General features: G+C 19.0%; 4 protein-coding genes across 4 annotated transcripts; 1 reads left to right on the top strand and 3 right to left on the bottom strand.

Moving 5' to 3' along the window:
- Nucleotides 1–304: 304 nt before the first annotated feature.
- PGSY75_1205800 (putative high mobility group protein B3) lies at nucleotides 305–7,423 on the bottom strand (the record flags this gene model as incomplete). The annotated part of the gene is made up of 4 exons (XM_018786648.1): nucleotides 305–465; nucleotides 619–1,521; nucleotides 1,662–1,821; nucleotides 2,024–7,423. 4 exons carry the CDS (start codon nucleotides 7,421–7,423, stop codon nucleotides 305–307), a joined length of 6,624 nt encoding a protein of 2,207 aa, XP_018640513.1.
- A 2,044-nt stretch (nucleotides 7,424–9,467) lies between these two features.
- Nucleotides 9,468–10,436, bottom strand: PGSY75_1205700 (targeted glyoxalase II; the record flags this gene model as incomplete). The annotated part of the gene is made up of 1 exon (XM_018786647.1): nucleotides 9,468–10,436. The coding sequence occupies one exon, from the start codon at nucleotides 10,434–10,436 to the stop codon at nucleotides 9,468–9,470; it is 969 nt and encodes a 322-aa protein (XP_018640512.1).
- A 1,750-nt stretch (nucleotides 10,437–12,186) lies between these two features.
- On the top strand, nucleotides 12,187–14,189 carry PGSY75_1205600 (hypothetical protein; the record flags this gene model as incomplete). The annotated part of the gene is made up of 8 exons (XM_018786646.1): nucleotides 12,187–12,193; nucleotides 12,306–12,371; nucleotides 12,562–12,676; nucleotides 12,839–12,963; nucleotides 13,112–13,179; nucleotides 13,279–13,437; nucleotides 13,613–13,945; nucleotides 14,061–14,189. The coding sequence occupies 8 exons, from the start codon at nucleotides 12,187–12,189 to the stop codon at nucleotides 14,187–14,189; spliced, it is 1,002 nt and encodes a 333-aa protein (XP_018640511.1).
- Nucleotides 14,190–15,224: 1,035 nt separating this feature from the next.
- PGSY75_1205500 (putative zinc finger protein) lies at nucleotides 15,225–20,588 on the bottom strand (the record flags this gene model as incomplete). The annotated part of the gene is made up of 1 exon (XM_018786645.1): nucleotides 15,225–20,588. The coding sequence occupies one exon, from the start codon at nucleotides 20,586–20,588 to the stop codon at nucleotides 15,225–15,227; it is 5,364 nt and encodes a 1,787-aa protein (XP_018640510.1).
- Nucleotides 20,589–21,989: the final 1,401 nt, after the last annotated feature.

Below are 21,989 nucleotides of genomic sequence, written 5' to 3'. Positions count from 1 at the left end.
AAAAAAAAAAAAAAAAAAAAAAAAAAAAAAAAAAAAAAAAAAAAAAAAAAAAAAAAAAAAAAAAAAAAAAAAAAAAAAAAAAAAAAAAAAAAAAAAAAAAAAAAAAAAAAAAAAAAAAAAAAAAAAAAAAAAAAAAAAAAAAAAAAAAAAAAAAAAAATTAAAATTAAAAAATTTAAAATTTTTTTTTTTTTTTTTTTTTTTTTTTTTTTTTTTTTTTCCTCTTTTGATAACAATCAAATAGACACACACAAATAAACATATACATATTAAAAAAAAAAAAAAAAAAAAAAGAATGTACAAAAATTAAAAAAATGTTAAAACATTAAATTCTGAAGGTTCTTCATTTGCAGCATATTCATCATCAATATTAGCATTTTCATTTTTGTCATCAAAAATTGTAAGGATATTAATTTCGGACTCTCCTGTTACATTTGTGAACGTTTTGGCATTATTATTATTATTATCTAAAAAGGAAAAAAAAAAAAAAAAATACATATAAATAAATAATCAAAATATATGTAATATATATAACACATATATTGATATTATAAACGTTGAACTGTTATATGTCAAAAAAAAAAAAAAAAACAAAAAAACATTTATATATTCAAACGTACCATTTTTTTCATCACTTGATGAATACTCCGAATACATATAATGAGTCGAATGATCAATTTTTCCATGCTCATTTTCGTATGCATCTAAATTGATTTCTCTGTTTTTTTTAATAGCTTGCTCAATCTTTAATGGATTAGATTTTTTTTCCTTTTTATATTTATCTCTAATTTGTTTATCATTAAATTTTGGTATTAAGGCTCTTACCATCATTAGATCTATACCAAACATTTCAATTGCCTGATAAAATTTATCTGTTTCTTCATCTGTCCATTTACACAATTTACTTTTTTTATATGCATAATTATATTTTTCAATTTGTGATTTATTTAGGTTTTGATTGATTTCATTTTTCTTTTCCATTAATAAACCTAATTTGTCATTATTATTATTATTTTCATTTATTAAATTATTTGCACCAAATCTTTTTTTTTCATCATAAATAACATCACCATGTTCATTTATATTTAATTTGTTCGAAAAATTTGATGAACCGATATTTAATAAATTTAAAAAATCATCACAATTGTTATTATCATCCTCAGGTAAATTTTCCATGTTGTCATTTTTTCTATTTTCCTCAATAATATTATCGTTATCATTTAAAATGTCTATTTGCTTATTATTATTATTATATATATTATTGTCGTCTATATTATTCAATATACTATTAAATATATCATCCTCATTCTCATTTCTATTTGTATCCTTTAAATAATCGTTCAAATCATTATTCAACATCATCAAATCAAAATTATTATAATCATTTTCAATATTTCTCATTTCATTAAATTCATTATCATTATCATTACCACATCCTTCCCTTTCTCTTTTCTTGTCCCTTTTTTTCTTAATTTTTTTTTTTTTGTTCTTCATGACAAGGTCCCAAATGGTGCATGTTTCTTCTAAAGGGTAATAAAAATAAAATAAATATAAATAAATATACATATATATATATATATATATATATATTGTATTATATATTTACAAAATATACCTATCATTTATATGCCAATCATGCATTCTTCCGATTTTTTTATATTACCATTAAAAACATTACTTAAAGACGATTTGGGATTTTTCTTCTTTTTTATTATTTTATTATTAACTAATTCTAAAAAATGTGATGGATTGTTATAAAAAAATTTGTTTTGAGGTCTAACTATTTCGGTATCTTGAAAAGTTCTTTCCGGCTTATCCAAATCCTTAAAAAATAAAATAAAATAAATAATAAAATGAAATGAAATGAAATGAAATTCACATATATATATATATAATATATATATTGCATATATTTCGTATGTAACACATATATTTAATATATATATATATTTTTGTGTACTTATATGCAATGATGCATGGTACTTCTAAACAAAATAAAAAAATATATCAAACACAATATTATACCGTATCATAATAAATATGTTGATTGTCTTTTCCAATATTCTGAGAAAAATTCTGTTCAGGATAATATATGAGATTTTTGGTATTCACTAAGGTAGCATAATTATTATCATTATTATTAATATTATTATTATTCATATTATTTTTATTATAAGGGTAGTAATATGTGTTATTCTTGTTAAGCTCATTATTTGTGTAATTCATATTATGATTAGAATTAATATCCATATTTAAATCATTATTTATAGTATTATTTAAATTAATATTTTCTTGAGTTGTTGTACTATGTATGGTTTCACAATTATTATTTGTAGTAGTAAAATCAAAAAAATCATCATTTAAAGAATTTTGTATTTTGAATTTCTCATTAAAATAATTCCCATCATTTGGATTTATATCACCAGCTCTTTTTTTCAACACATGTGAATCAAAATGTTTATTCATATTATTTATGTTATTCATATTGTTTATATTGTTTATATTATTCATATTGTTTATATTATTCATATTGTCCTTATGTATATGATGAGCATGTATCGTTTTATTGTTCATATTATTATCACTCATTTGATTATAATGGACATTATTTTTTTGTATATAATTTATTTCATTATTATTTTTATATACTGTCTCTTCATTCATATTCATTATTTTGTTAATATTTTTTTTTTCTAATTTTTTTGTTTGTACATTAAGATTTATATTTATTTCTTTTTCTTCCATATGCTTTATAACATTCCCATTTTGTATGGGTGGCATTTTTCCATGGTTCACGGTTCCATTAAAATATATGTTGTTATATGGATAATTATTATAATTGTTCATATTGTTATTGCCTTGGTCATTTTTTATTATGTTGTTGTTCATATTGTCCTGTTGGTATTTATGGTAATTATTCATAGGAGCATTTTTATTATTATTCACAAACATATTATTATTATTATTAATATTATTATTATTGTTATTCATTTGTATATTTTTTTCTTTTCTTGTAACTACAACTTGATTTATATGATTATAAGGAACATAATGATTGTTATAATTTAAGTTATTTCCATTGTTCATATTATTAATATGGTTCACATTATTAACATTGTCAATGTTATTAATTGTTCCCATTTGAATATTCCCCATATTGATATTTGCCATATGAACATTTTTGCTATTATTAAAATTCATCATATTATTTGTTACATTAGTAGTTACCATTTTATTATCTACATTATTATAATAATTCATATGATTTGCGTGGGGTTCATTTATATATTGATTTGTTGATATATCATACTGGTTATTATTTATATTATTATTTATATTATTATTCATTAAATGTGTCGGGGGATAATATAAAGTTGTATTATTGTACTGATTTTCATTTATTTTAATTTTATCCATTTTTTTTTCATCTTGTATTAATTGCTTTCTTTGCTTATCAAATATCCTTAATATATTTTTTTTTTCTTTTACTTTTATTTTTTCATCTTTTTTTAATTTTTTTTTTAACATCAAATCATCTACTTGTGATACATCTATTTTTTGATATGCTTCATTATTCATATGTGTATTATGTTCTACATTTTTATAATTCATTTGGAATGTATTAAAATTTATGTTATTATTTACACTTTGATTATTAAGGATATCTCCATTAACTAAATTATTGTCCCTCATAATATTATTATTGTTCATATTATTATCTCCCTTTAATTGGTGCATATCTACATTTGAATTATTATTCTTTACATTTATTTGATTTAATTCTTTATTTACCATCATAATCATTACTTGGTTGGTATTTTTATTATTCATATTATTTGTGGCCATGCCATTGTATGTAGTAGATATTGTACCCGTGGTTGTAGCTGCACTGTTCAGATGATCATCGGTCATGATATCGCATGGAGGAGCAATGGCACTGCTACTACTACTACTATTATGATTATTATTGATAATATTGATATTGTTTATATTATTGATATTGTTTATATTATTGATATTATTCATACTATTCATACTATTCACATTATTAATACTATTAATACTATTAATATTTATGTTGTTGTTAATTACATTTGTTGACGCATTACACATATTTCCATTAAAATTACTTGCATATGTGTGTAGTGTATTCATTGTTGGTATAAGATCCATAGTTGGCTTATCAGTTATATTTTGGTTAGCTGGGACAGACATATTCATAGTATAAGTGTTATGATTATTAGGAAGTGTAGTATTATTATCCTGATATGTGTTATTATTTCCTATATTAGTTTGATTATAATAATTATAATTTAGATGAGCCATATTTGTATTGTTCGTATGATGCATCGTGGATACATTAGAATTAGCACCATAAGAAATATGGTTATTATTGATATGACCATTTGGTATATTTTGCATGTTTTGTATATTTTGCATATTTTGAATATTTTGAACATTTTGAATATTTTGAACATTTTGAATATTTTGAACATTTTGAATATTTTGAACATTTTGAATATTTTGAATATTTTGAACATTTTGAATATTTTGCATATTCTGTACATTTCCTATATTCTCTACGTTTGTTACATTTTTTCCATAGGTCACATTTATATTTTCATTTACATTAATATTGTTCATATTACTTTTTTTTACAGTATCATTATTATTATTATTATTATTATTTAAAATATTATTATTTGCATAATGCTGACTCATCATATTATCTAATGCTTTGATTCTTCCCTTGAAACCACTACCTCTTTCTCCTGTTCTTCCACTTAATTCACTTTTACTATAAGCTTTAGCTATAGTAGCATTAACTGTATTTGATAAGACTTTATATTTATTTTTTTCTTCTGCTGTTAGCTGTTTCCACAATTTGGATACATGAGAATTTTGTTGTGCTAAGGTTATACCCATATCGATATTTTTTTCTTTATATTCTTTTCTTTTTTCTCTAGCAAATATACTGAAAGCAGTAAATTTTCTTTTTTTTTTTTTTTTTTGTAATAAAAAGTTTTCTTCATTAATTTTAGAGGCCTTAACAGCCCATTCTTTCTTTTGTTCATCACTTAGATTATTCCATATTTTAGCAACTGCTGATGTTTGTTCTGTTAAAGAGCTACCAAGATATATTTTTTGATCTAGTAATTCTTTTCTTTTTTCTCTAGCAAATAAGGTAAATGAAGTAATACCTCTAATAGCTCGTTTTTTTACTACTTCTTCTTTATTATTATTATTATTATCATCATTATTGTCATTATCATCATTATTGTTATCATCATCATTATTGTTATCATCATTATTATTGTTATCATTAATAATAATATTATTATTAACATTATTATTGTTTATATTTCCAATTGGGTCATTATTTCCATCAAGAGTGAAGTTATTACTTTTCATATTATTCTTTTTGTTATTTTGTTGTGTGGTTTTCTTTTTTCTTTTTTTGACTTGCTCTTCAGGAGGCAAATATTTTTCTTCATCTTTCTTTCCAATATTTTGATGATTAATATTTTTCTTATTAATGTCATTTACATTATCCATACCATTATTTTCCTTTGAGATATTTTCATACATATTAAAAAAGAAATGATTCGTTCTTTTATAATCTTTACAATTATATAATTTAGGAATTACATTTTTTAAGGATACCATTTTTAATCCTGATATAGTTGTAGCAGCACCAGATGTATTAAATGCATTTTTATTAAATTGTACTCCTTTCATATTATTAATAAATATTTTTCTTTTCTTCATAAAATATATTTGATGTATATTATTTTTATGTAGGTTTTTCTCAAAATCATATTTTAATTCATTAAATTTATGATTTATTTTTTTTAATTTAGATATTAATCTTTCTTTTTCAATATCCAAATTTAATTTTTCAAATAATTTTTTATATATTTCTTCTTCATTTAATAAAAAATATAACAGAAATTTACTATCATTATAACTTACTTCATTTTCGTTTTCCATATATATAATATTATTTAATACATCTTTTGTATTATATAAAAAATAAAACATCATTTTCTCATTTTTTATAATAACGAAATATATATTTTTAACATAATTAAAAACGTTACTCACATTTTCTATTATCTCATTTTTACATATATATTTTAAGATCTTCTTTTTTATAAACTTTTCAGAATTCTTATATTCTTTAATGAACACATTAGATTTTAGTTCTTTAATTTTTTCGTAATAAGTTTTGTATTCATTTTTTTTATTATTATTGTCATTATTATTATTATTATTGTCATTATTATTATTATTGTCATTATTATTATTATTGTCATTATTATTATTATTGTCATCATTATTATCATCATTATTATTATCATCATCATTATTATCATCATCATTATTATCATCATCATTATTATCATCATCATTATTATCATCATCATTATTATCATCATCATTATTATCATCATCATTATTATCATCATCATTATTATCATCATCATTATTATCATCATCATTATTATAATTATCATTATTATTACTATTATTATTATTATTATTATCATCATTTGTATTATCTCCTATATCTTCATTTTCTTTAGAATAATTACTATTCTTATCATTCGCATCATTTTTGTCGGTTACTCGCTCTCCCTCTTCTATGTCAGCACTACGTAATTGCACGTTTTGCATATCAAAATCGATTCTGCCATTTTTTGTTTTATCCTTTAATTCAAAATTATTTAGGTCCTTTGTATTATCATATATAATATCGTAAACTTTATTACTATTTAAATCCTTTTCATTTACATTGTTTACACATTTGTTTGTTTCTTTATATGTGATGATAACATTTTTATGCTGTTCATTAATTTCTTGCTGTTCATTTTTATTACTTATTTTTAAATTGTTTATGGGGTCATAATTTTCATTTAGACCCTTTACTTTTTCTTCATTAGAGTGTTTTATTTTATTTTCTTCATATAAATTATTATATATATTTTTATTTAATAAAGACAACATGAAGTTTTTTGCCTTATCTTTAATTATGGTATTCTTAATATTCTTGTATTTGAAATCTTTATTTTTTATATTTTTCTTTTCAAACCTAGTACTAGAGTTATTGGACCAATATTTTTTTGATAGTATATTTCTTGGAAGATTTAACAAAATTTTATATTTATTAAAAAGCTTTCTTTGGCTAGTATACCCATGGACAGTATGATTAGATACATTACTATTACATGTGTGAATATAATTAATATTATAATTATTATTATTACATATTATGTTATTATATATGTTATCATTATTTGTAGTATGGTTATTTATATGATAGTACCTTTGCATATATAACTTATTATATTCATTTCTTAGATTTTTATTTTCTAAAAAATGATCATTCTTTACATTAGGCAAAAGTTCAATGGCACCATCCATTTTTTTTTCCACATATATAAATATATATATATTGTATTAATATATAAATAAATATATTGTGAATTAATTCGCCTAATGTAATTAATACGTCTTATATATTAACAAACTTATAAGATGATATATAAATATATAAATATATATATAGATAGATTGAAAGAGCTAATAAAATATAACATTACTTCTTTTATTTTCTTAAAAGAAGAAAAGCTCATCCATTACAAGAATTCATTTTTCTCAATCTTTTTTTTTTTTTTTTTTTTTTTTTTTTTTTTGTTTCTCTTAAATATTGTTCTTATATATATATATATTAAATATATACTTTATTATATTTTACATATATTTCTTTTCTTATTCATTTATTTTAATTCTTATTTTTTCTCAATTCTTCTTAATCATATATATATATGGTTTATTCTATATAATATTTGGTATATTAAAAATATAAGTATAATCTTTCCTTTTTGATGAACAAAAATACTCAGAAGGAAAAAAAAAAAAAATAAAATAAAAAATAAAGATTAAGAAAATGAGAAAAGGAATAAAATAATGAAAAAAATGAATAATTAAAAAAAAACAGCTTGAAAATATATATAACAAAAAAGTATATATTATATATATATAAAAAATATGAATTTGTTAATTTTTTATAAAACATTGGGTTATATACATTATATTATATATATAATATTATATATAATATATATTTATAATATATATTATTATTAATATTGAAAAATATTTCTTTTTACTATATATTGTATTGTAATATATATAATTTATTATAATATATTAATTTTAATATTTATATATAAATATATATTTTTTTTTTCTCTTATATATTAATAATTATATATATATATAATATTATATATAAATATATTTATATACGTATAAAATTTTTAATTATTAAAAAAAAAAAAAAAAAAAAAAAAAAAAAAAAATATGTTATTTTATATTATAAATTTTATATAAAAAAATTGCATTTTTTGGTAAATTTTTTTTTTTTTTTTTTTTTTTTTTCTATGTTTTATATTTAATATATTAAAATTGTACATTTATCATATTTTTATAACGTTGAAAATAGTGGAACCAAAAAATTTAATTTTAAAATAAAATAAAGGAAAAAAAAAAGCATATTTGAGAAATAAAAAAAAATATACTATATATATTATTATTGCATGGAAAAATAAATATATAAAAATAAACATAATTATATATATATTTTTTATTTTACTATGATGTGATATCTCACAAATAAATTCTCAATAATAAATATAATTACTTCATTTACAGTAATATGGAGGTTTCTTTTAAAAAAAAAAAAAAAAGTTCACAAGAATATATTGATATGGGGTTACATATATATATATCAGTGTATATTCTTATAATTCGAATAATACATTCCACCACATAAATCTTACAAAAAAAAAAAAAAAAAAAAAAATATTCAATATATATAAATATATATATATATATATATATATATATGTATAACCCATATCTTTATTCCTTTTTTATATGATATATTAATTATCACACAATAATGAATTAAACTATATATTATATATATTTTCCTTTTCATCTTTATATCGATTTGTATATATTAAGCAATATACACACATTAATGTATATATAGGTATAAAATAACACAGATAAAAATTTTAATATATAAATATATATATATATATATATACATTCTACACATTGATTTATGTTCTAAAAATTTTGAAAAAAGAAAATATTTCAAATCCTTTAATTTTATTTATCGTAATAATTCATAATATTATTATTATACAACAAAATGAGTAAATTTTTAAAAGTACAAGATAAATGTTACAAAAAAAAAAAAATAATAAATAAAAATTAATATTAAAATTTACATTATATATATATATATATACATATATGTGCATCATATTATTTGGAATAATTGTAGCATATGTATATATAACCTATTGAGATGAATATATTGATGTCAATATATAGGAAATAATTTTTTATATAATTTTACTTAAAAAAAATGATTATAAAATGGTTAACCTTTTTAAGAGGCTTTAAAGTTATCTTTCATTGATCTCAATATGACTATGTAATCACTCTCTTGTTTAATTTTTATGTTCATTTTTTTTGCATAAAGTTCTATAGATCTTCTAACATCGTTTTGATCACATCTTAGAAATGGATTATATAAATATTCATCTTCAAGTAATGTAGGAACAGTTGGATAATTTTTATTTTGATTTACAACATGGTCATAAAATGATAATAAATGTTTATTATTACCATCAACAGTTAAAGCAAATTTTAAATTATCCAATGTATATTCATGACCACAAAATATGTATATATTTTGTTTATCTAGTAATTTTAATTTATTTACAGAATTATATAAATCTTCATTGTCTTGTTCAAAATTTTTTCCTATGCCACTTATAAATAAAAAGTCTCCAGTAAAAAATAATTTCTTTTTTAATTTATTGTTATAATTTTCAATTAAATAAGAAACCTGATTAGTACTATGAAAATTAGAAAGGAATATGTTTATTTTAAAATTATTAATTTGGAAATGTGTAAGATTCGAAATATCATGATTGATATATTTATTATCATATTCTTTGATACCATATACATTTATATTTTTATCATAATAATATTTATTTCCATTATTATGATCAGAATGTTTATGTGTACATAAGACATGTTTTATTTTTATATTTTCTTTCTTAGATATTTCATTTATTATATTATAATCTGCAGGATCAACAACTATACCTTCTTCTTTATCATCATAAAATATATAAGAATAATTATCTTTATAAAAAGGTATTATAATTGTATTAGTACATATATCCTTTTTGTTTATATGGAAATATTTTCTTTTATCAATAAAATAAGTATATAGATCTTTCCTTATAAAAGAATTTTCAAAAAATAAATTCTTACACGCAAACTTTTTATAAAATCCAACATTGGCAAGACAATTTAAAGAAAATAACGTTTTAAGAAATCTCATTTTTTTCTATTTTAATTTCACTTGAAATAAATGTTAGTGTATAAATAACAGCCATAGGGCGTAAAATAAATCTAAAAAAAAATAATATAATAAAAATATATAAATATAAATATATATATATATATATATATATATAATAAAAATATATAAATATAAATATATATATATATATATATATATATATATATATATATAAAATGTTTAAGGGTACCTCATATGCATATAACTCTTATTTTATATTTATTTATTTTTTTTGTTTTTATTTTTTTCTAGCCATTTTGGCTTGTATAGGAAAATAATATGTCTTTTTCTTTTATAGCTTTAATTATTTTACTTTTAAAGAAATAATTAAAAAAAAAAAAAATGTTATAATATATTAAGCATACGTATTATGGCATTATTAATTTTTTGTGAAAAAATTGAATTTAATAAGTTAATATCAACTGTGTATATAAATAAATAAATAAATAAATATATATATATATATATATTCAACATTAAAATAATAACAGTAACTGGTTATATATAAATATATGTTATTTCAATTAAGGAAATAATTTGCTCCTACTGGATTATAATAAAAATAATAGAAACTATACACACCTATTTTAAATAATTAAAAAAAAAAAAAAAAAAAAAAAAAAAAAAAAAAGTAAGAGAATATATTATATATATATATTCATTGAGTTAAAGAAGAAATAATTCATAAAAATCATACAATTATATATATTATATTGCAAAATAAGAAACATATATAATATATTTACATATATATTACATTACATAATTGTAACAAGCCTTTATTATAATTACATATATATATATATATATATATATATATATAATATACATAATATTTATATATATATCATGAAATCATTTAAGTGTATTTTATTTTTCCATATTTTATTGCCTACGAAAGAAAAAGTGTAATACCTTTTTTTTTTTTTAAGACAAAATAATATAATTATTATATATTGTTATAGAAAGAATAAAAAAAAAAAAAAAAAAAAAAAGAAAAATCATAATATTTATAGAATACATAAAATTAAAATAAAGAAAAACACTTGATTAAGAACAAATAAGTAAATTCCTTTTTTCTATTTTTTTTTTTTTTTTTTTTAAATATTATATGTATTTTTACTCAAATAAATTATGTATTAATAAGTTATTATTCCTAATAGTTATTTTAATATATTTTATTTTATTTATTTATTTTTATTTTTTATTGATTATTTTGTTTCTTTCTCTTTCATTTATAATATAATATTATATTATATAAATAGCTCAAATGTTTTCTATATATAATAGTATATATATATAAAATAAAAAAATAATTTATTTTTTGTAATTTTATTTAGTGCTCTCATGGTATTTGTTGGCATATATAATAAAAATATATATATTATATTATATATATATCATATATATATATATATATTATATATATAATATATTATTATTTTTATGTAACATATAAACATATTAATATTCATATATGGTGAAATAAATAAATAAATATATTATATATATTTATATTATATTATGTAAGAATATTAAACAATTTAAAGAAATAATTAGTATAAAATTTATATTATCATATATATATATATATTACATATATATAAATGTGTATCAAAGATAATATATTTTCTTCCAAGCTGTAAATTAAAAAATAATAACTTTTAATATATTTGAATAATCAGTAGTCTTTTCTTTGTTATTATATTATCTTGTTTGTAAAAAGAAAATGTCAGGTAATTTATTGTAAAAATGAGAAAAATAAATATATACAAATATACATATATATATATATATATATATATATATATACTACTATTTATTTATATTATTTTTTTTTCATTTTAGAAGAAGAAGTGATAGCTAATGACAGTTCAAATACGAACGTTGATTCGGATGTGGACGAACAGAGTGGTTAGTCGATTTGTTTTGTATTTTAAAATATTGTATTATTATTATTATATATAATTAAGTGTATATAAAGAATAAGATATAAAAGGGGAAATATTTCATAATATACATAATTAATATATATATATATATATATATATATATATATATATATGTAATTTTTTTTTTTTTTTTTTTTTTTCTTTTTATGTAGAACTTCTTGAAACAAGAACAGCTCAAGAATTATTTGATATGGGAAGATTGGAATTTAAAGAAAACAAAAATTATGACGTAGCAGCTGAACGTTTTTCAATGGCAGTGGAAAAAAAGTAATGATTAATACATTTTTATCATTTTATCATCTTATAATTTTCGTTCTCTTTTTCTATATATAATATATTTATTTATATAATTATGTATATTTGTTTGTATTGGTTGGAATGTTCTTATTTATATACTTGGACGTATAAATTTTTTTTTTTTTTTTTTAGAGTCAAAGAATTAAATATCGAAGGAAGTATTCATAGCGATTTAAGAGAATTTTATTTAAGCTTTGCTGATGCTTTACTCACAAAAGAGGAGGAAAAAAATGATCTATTTGAATTCTTAAAAAAAAGTAAGATTAACATATAATGTGTTATTTTGGAAACTCATTCATTATCATTTTAATTATTATATGAAGAATATATATATATATATATATATATATATATATATTACATGTCCAACTTTTTTTTTTTTTTTTTTTTTTTTTTTTTTTTTAGAAAAACAAGTTGAAGTATCTGATAATGAAGAAACAGCAGATAAAGAAGAGGAAGTTACCGACGAACAAGTATTTATATAAATATATTTATTTATATTTATAATTAATTTTTTTATTTCTATATGTTCCCTTTTATGTAACATATATATTTTTTCACTTTCTATGCAGCTTGCCTTCGAAATGTTCGAATTCTCAAGAAAATGTTTTGAAAAATTATTAGAGGAGAAAGAGGATGTACCTAAAAAGGACATACTAAATTATACTTATGTCTTCATAAGATTAGGAGATATTAATTTATTAAATCACTTTTTTTTCGAAGCCCTAAAGGTAAATATATATATATATATATATATATGAAAACGCTATAAAAAATATAACATTTGTTTGTCTTTACTTTTTATAAGTGTTCATTTGTCCTTTATATATATATATAATTATTTTTTCCTTTTTTTTTTTTTTTTTTCTTGTTTTATTATATACTAAAACATTGTATTCTTTTTAGGAATATGAAAAATGCGTTGAATTACGAGAGAAATACAAAGTAGGAGATGAAAATTTAATAGCGCCTTTAATATCATTATCACAAAGTTATATGTTTTGTGGAAAGAGAAAAGAGGCAGTAGAATACTTTGAAAAAGTTAAAAAGATATTGTTAGATGTAAGACAAAAAACAACACCCCTTCCAGAAAATACAAATGAAAAAATTATAAGAGATACTTATGATGATGTGCAAATACAAATTAATGATCTTAAAAGACAAATCGAAGAAGAAGGGGAAGAAGGAAAAGAGTTAGGAAGCCAAACTATAGCTAAAGAATTGGTTGTAACAACAAAGGTAAAGAAAAATAAATATATATATTATGAGTATATATAAATATGTATAAAACTTTGTCTATATATGTACATATATATATATATATATATATATATATATAAATTCCTTTTTTTAGTCCGAATTTGATAAATCTGTCTTAAATAAGGAGAAAGCTGAAGTTACTAAAATTACCGTATCAACAGTAAACAATGAAGAACATGTTGCCAAAAAAAGAAGAATTAATCTATCTAATTATAAAAACTAATAAAAATCAAAAGCAATAATTATTATAACATATATTTATATATATATAAAGATTTTTTTTATAACAAATTTCTTGTCTTTAATGTATAATTATTATGATATACCATATATTATCTCATATTAATATTCCCTTTAATAAAAAAAAAATAAAAAAAAAAAAAAATTAAATTAATATATATAATGATAGAAAAATATTTAAAATAGAACAATATAAATATATTATAACTATGAATGTATAAAAATATTTTCATTTGTACCCTTATATAATTTTTGTCAAACTTTTATTTATATATACACACATATATATATATATAGATTTTATTTTATTATATATTGATATTATATGACATATTATTCATATCTATATTTTCATATAATCAAAAAGAAAAGCTAACAACATGATTTATTTTCAACTACATGATTATAATTTATGTCTTATGATTAACTTAATAACTAATATTTAATAAGAAAATGAAAAAAAAAATAAGGAACAAAGTTATAAAGAAAGAAATATACACCATATATTGAAAAAAAAAAAAAAAAAAAAAAAAAAAAAAAATTTTTTTTTCATAATCCTTATATTTATTTTAATTTTTATTTTTTTAAATATTATAAACATATATATAAATATAAATATATATATATATATATATATATATATATATATATATGTATATAAGTTTTTCGTTGATATTTAATTTATAAAAAAAAAAAAAATCTATATATATAGTTAAAAGTAATATACAAAAATAATCAATTATTTTATTTATGTAAACCTTGTGTAAAATAAAAAATAACTTATAATCAAAAAAAAAAAAAAATAATAATAAAAAAATACATATATGTAATATATATGTATATTAGGGTACTAAAGCAAATATTTTAATGTACACACACATATATATATATATATATATATATGTATCTATTTAGGGCAAAAGTATTATAATTTATTATATAATTTTATTTTTCCTTTAAAATTTATATGATAATGATGGTAAATATATGCATGAGGTTATAATCCTCTTATATAATGTTAATTATTCATTTTGATTGATTGAAAAAATGAATTTTCATTAACATTGTTATGGTCGGAAAATAAAAGTTTTTTTGTTTTTATATCATCTATAATTATTGGATCATTAATATTATTATAAGAATGATTAAGTTCATTAAAAGGGTTACTGTTAGTGTTGTTTAGGTTATTATTATGATTATGCGAATTTATATTATTATTCATATTATTCATATTATTCATATTGTTCATATTGTTCATATTGTTCATATTGTTCATATTATTCATATTATTCATACTATTCATATTGTTCATATTATTCATACTATTCATATGGTTCATATTATTATTATGATTGCTCTCGGTTATATGATTAAATTCTCCAGAACATATTATTGAATTTAAATTTTTTGTATTTGCATTATTTTCTATTTTCAAATCGCTATTACATTCTATAATATTATTATTGGATACATTGGTCTTTTTATTATTTATATTTAAATTATTAATATAATTATAAATTAATTTAAGAGAATTCATTTCATTATATATACCACTAGCTTCTGAATAATTTGTTGAATTTATATTATTAGATGCTGATTCTTCTTCATCTTGTGTTGTACTCATTTGATTTGTATAATGAAAAGTTTCAGAGTGATTTCTTTTTTTTTTTAATAAAAAATCTAATTTGTTATTATTCATTAGAAACTTCTTAAGTCCATTTTTACTATTTTTTCTTTCTATATTATTTTTATTAATATTTTTATAAACATCATTAGTTTTGGGTTTATCAGATTTTTTATTTGTATTCAATGAATGCATATTTCTTATAGGACCATTTTGTAAACTTTCTTTTGAACCCATATTTATTCGATTGTCTAAACTAGGACTATCCATATTAATATTATTAAAGATTGAATTTATATTTGCACTTATATTTATATTTCTCCTTTCTGAATTAAAACTGTCTATATTAAAGAAGGAATTAGTATTATCCAAGATTTCATCATGTTGATTATTCATATTATTATTCATATTATTATTCATATTATTAATCATATTATTATTTATAAAAGAAACATTATTCTCATATTTACTATTGCTTTGATCTAAACTGTAAGGAATAAAATTATGATTGTTATTATTACTATTAATAAAATTGTTCATATTATTAGGGTTACTATTTAAACTACAATGTAATTGTGGTATTTGTATTTCTGAATTTTTATTTTTAATAAAGCAAATACCTAATCTAGAATTAAATACAAGTTCTCTAGGTCTAGTATTAACATTAAAGGAGTAATCAAAGTTGTTAATATTAAGATGATTACAGTTGTGATTATTACTGTGACTCTTGTTATAATTATTGTGACCACTACTATGATTATGACTATGGTTACTATTTTGTGAATTACCATGACTATTGTTATTACTATTACTATTACTATTATTACTATTATTATTATTATTGTTAGAATGACCACTACTATTGTTGTTATTATGATCATGCTCATCATTATTATTATCGTTATTATTATTATTATTATTGTGGTGATAATGTTGGTGATTTTCTACAATGCTGGAATCATTTATATTGGATCTATTATTGTTTCTTTCTCTACTATTATTATTATTGTTGTTATCACTTTCTTCGTTATCATTAAAATATTCAATGCTACCGCTGTTGTTATTGTTGCGTCCATTGTTATTAACACTATAACGAAGATAGTTATAAAAGTAGGTATCTCCATGATTGCAATGGTTATTATTATTGTTACTATTATGAGTGTTACTACTATTATTATTATTATTATTATTGTGATTATTATTTGGGCGTATTTGTTCATTTCTTGATGAGAATACAGAAACATTATTTTCCCTTCCTAATGTGTTTACATTTCTTTGAAATAAATTTTGAACAATGGCCTCAAAGTTGTTATTTTGATTAACAACGTTTGACATATTTTCAAGGAGAGAATTATCTTGTAGTATATTTGTCATACCGAATGATGATGAGTTATTTAAATTTCTTGAATTATTTTGATAATTATAAATACCATTGATTATATTATTATAACTGGAATGCATATTATTGTTTGCATAATTATTTGTGCTTCCAGAATTACGATGATAAGAATTATTTGAAATACATGTATGACCATGGTTACTTCTATAATTGTTATTACTGTTATTATTGTTATTATTATTGTTATTATTATTGTTATTGTTATTATTATTGTTATCGTTTGAATGATTGTGGTTAGCATGGTTACTATTTGGAACATTTTGAATATTATTATTATTTGCACTGTTATTATGTGCATTATTATTATTATTATTATTGTTGTTGCTATTATTGTTATTATTTGCGCTGTTATTGTTTCCATTATGGTTAGTGCTTCCACTGCTATTATTACTTCCACCATTATTATTGTTATTATTATTGTTATTATTATTATTGTTATTGTTGTTATTTGTATTATTACTATCATTGTCATTATTATTATTATTATTATTATTACTATTATTATTATTATTATTATTATTATTATTGTTGTTGTCATTGTTGGGGGGGTTGTTTGTGTTATGCATGGATATGGATCTTTCAGGGTACTGAATAAACTGAGCCGAGTCATGAGAACATACTTCTATTTTACACTGACCAGCCTTAAATATAGATCCTATAGGCAAAGGGATTGGATTTGAAAATGGTTTTATTTTAAGAAATGTTCCCAATGTACTTGTATCTCTTAATAACCATCTTTCACCAGCATCTTTTGATCCATCATAATAAATTAAACAATGTTCTCTAGATACATATCCATTAGAATTGGTCACTGATATTTTTTTATAACTTGATTGAGCATATGGACCTCTTCCTAATACAACACCTTTAGGATCTATATATTCAGTTTTGGGTGTAATTTCTTCTTTGGTAGTACCAAAATCGAATTTAATCAATAAGTTAGATTCTATATTTTCACAATAAGAAGGTATTTGATCTTCTGTTATGAATATATCTTGATTACTATTTGTTTCCATTTTAATTAATTCATTTAATTCATGTCTATCTAATACTTTATTTGCATTTTTATTCCATACATATCCTTTATATGGCATACCTGCTGTATTTTTATCAATAGATACTGTAACTTCTAATCTATCACCTATATGTATTACATCCCCTTCTTTTAATACATGATAATTATTTACCTTAATCATCGTACCTATAGTTGAACCACAATCTACTACACCTATATTATTATTTTCTGCTTTTACAAATAATAAATGTGATAAGGATACTGATGAATGTGGCATGTGAATTAAACTTTTTGCATGTCTACCTCCATCCCAAGGTAAACGATTAGGTAGAACAGATGAATCAAAAACATGGCTATCTATTCTATGGGTTCTATCTTGATATAATTTTAAAATAATTTTTTCATCTTTTCTCATACACATAGATGGATTTTGTGTTATATAACGTTCCACCCAAGCATGTAATCTCTCACTGGTTGTTTCTTTATCATCTTTATCATATCCAATAAGTTCTGAAAAAACTCTACAATCTTTTATATTAAATACCCATTTAGCTTTGGACCATAGTTTATTAACAGTAAAGAAATCAATAACACATGATGTTAGATCATCAAAAAATATAGGAGGTGAAATCATATCATGTAAAAATATTCTTAAGAATAAAGAAACACTAACTTGAGGTTTTATGAAATTTTCATTCCACCACATTTCATCAACAGTATTAACTATCTCTATGGATTTATATATTTTTAAAGATTTTCTTCTCAAATTATATATACGAACCAAATTAGAAATTATAGTATTTATGCATGCAGTATTTCCTAATGGCTGTCTACATAAAGGACAATTTTTACCATTCAATTTATTATGTCCAATACAATAACGACAAAAGGTATGTCCACAATTCATCGTTACAGGTAGATAAAAATAATCTAAACAAATTGGGCATGTTAATTCTTTTTGTAAATATTGCGTTAGGTTATCTACAATAGAGCTATTTAAAGTATTGATATGTGATAAGGATTTATTGTTACTTGTAATATTATTATTATTATTATTATTATTATCATTATTATTACTGTTAGTATTATTATTATTGTTCGTGTTATTACTATTATTATTATTATTGTTGGTGGTGGTGTTATTATTTTTTTTTTTTTTATCATTTTTAAGAATTACACTTGAATTACTATTTGATAAATTATATCTTTCTAATGCATCATTATAACGATTCGCATTATTATTATGGATACCATTAAGTTGATTTAGATTATTATTAATTATGTTATTAATAAAATTATTATTACTATTACTATTATTATTATTATTATTCATAATGTTGCTATTATTTAGATGATTACTTCTATTTTGTATGTTATTTCTTCTTTCATATTCTGATAAGACATTAAGATGTTGTAAATTTAATTGGTCATTATTTTGATCATCATCATCATGTTCATCCTCTTGTTCGTCGTTATGTTCATCGTCAAGATCATCATCGTTTTCATTTTCTTCATCATCATCTTCATTATTATCATGATTATTATCATCTCCATTATTATTATAATCTTCATTTTCACTAGTATTTTGTTCGTCACTTGGACTATTATTATTATTATTATTTTCGTCATTTTGTTCTTCATTTACATTTCTATGATTATCTTCACGCTCATGTTGTGTTCTTCGTCTCTGTGCTTGTCTCTGTCTGTGTCTATTTCTATGTCCTTCTTGATCAACATGGTTTCCTTCTCCCTCATCGTTCTGTTCTTGAACTTGGTCTTCATCGGCGTTATTACTTTCTACATGTACTCCGTCTTGTAAAAAATAATTATTCGTATCGTTGTTATAGTTGCAAGTATTATTATTATTAAGAGAGAACATGTTAAAATTTAAATGGTTAAAGGTTGAGCGATTATTATTTATATTATTTATATTATTATTATTCATATTATTATTATTATTTATGTGAGCCACACAACTATTCATTACTTCATTTATCACATTATGTAAGGCATTGCTTACAGAATTAATATTTGCATTATTATTTTGTTGAAGATAATTTGTTGTGTTTCCTTGGTCACATCTAGATTGATCATTTCTTCTTCCTAATCTTATATTTTTATTCTCCTCATTATTCATTTTTCCAATCTTTTTTTTTCTTTTAGAATTTATATTTTCTTCATCATCTTTAGGAGTAATACACTCGTCTTCAATTATATTATTATCATCAATAAAACTACCATCATCATTTGATATAAAATTATTATTATTATTATTTTCTCCTACATTTAAATCATCCTCCATATTTTTATGGTTAGCTTTTTCGCTTGAATTTGATAAACTCATTTTATATTACACAAGGTTTACATAAGGTTTAAAGAAAAGGAGATAAAGAAGTAAGAGAAGTAAATATATATATGTATATATATATATTATATGTATATGTATATTTATATATATTTATATTCTATTTTATTTTTTTAATTTATATATATATATATATTGAACTATATAACTATTATAAATATGAATATTTTGCATAAAAAAAAAAAAAAAAAAAACTGTGAGAATAATGTAAAAATATAATATATATTTTTTAAATGTTCATATATATATTATATTATAATATTCACACACTAACGTAAAACATTAAAACTATATATATAATTTATTTTTCTGTATAAAAATATGTATATATGTATATAAGAAATATATTTTATTTAATGTAATATATTGTGTCCTAAGGTATATATATATATATAATGTTAATATAAAAATGCTAAAATTTCATGATTTATATTATATATATATATATATATATATATAACAATGTGTAAGCAAAAAATATAAAAAAAAATATTAATATATATATGTTATTTCAATGTTTATAAAAATATATAATTCGTTCAATATTAACATATTTCCTTAAAACATAAATAATATAATTATTATATCATAAAAAATTATTTTACACATACACAATATATTTATTTATGTTTTTTCTTTACTTGAAAAAAATATGATTTTGTAATTAGAAAAAAAAAAAAATATAATATAAATAAAATATAATTATAATTAACTAATAAAATTTTTCATCAAAAGGACATATTCTTTATATATATAATATTATTTTTTAATATATATTTATTTATTATATGTATATATATATATATATATATATATATATATATATATATAATAAAATTTTTCATCAAAAGGACATATTCTTTATATATATAATATTATTTTTTAATATATATTTATTTATTATATATATATATATATATATTTTAAGCATGTTATATTTCTTTTATATATGTATTAATTATAAATGCCTTGTGTATGTATGAAAATAATTAATAATATATATATATTTATGTATATATGTTTATATATAATTTTTTTTTTTTTTTATTATATATTTTTATTTTTATTTTTTCATGTACTTAAATATATTAATATGTATCATTTGTATATCTTTACGTATTTATATAATACAAAAATATTATATATATATATTTTTTAATTACATTATTATTTTTTTTTATTTGAGCAAAAAATATGTGAACTCAAAAAAAAAAAAAAAAAAAAAAAAAAAAAAAAATATATATATATATATATATATGTACGAAAAAAATTATCTTGTATGTATGTATTATTTATATAATATTTTTTATTTTAAATAATTATTTTTGTTAATTATTTAATATTTATTTATATATAAAAAAAATATAATTTAAAATATAA

This window comes from Plasmodium gaboni, chromosome 12, assembly GCF_001602025.1.
Source record: "Plasmodium gaboni strain SY75 chromosome 12, whole genome shotgun sequence".
NCBI lineage: Eukaryota > Apicomplexa > Aconoidasida > Haemosporida > Plasmodiidae > Plasmodium > Plasmodium gaboni.
The sequence above is the reverse complement of the archived record's forward strand: the minus strand, read 5'-3'. Positions and strand labels throughout refer to the sequence as shown.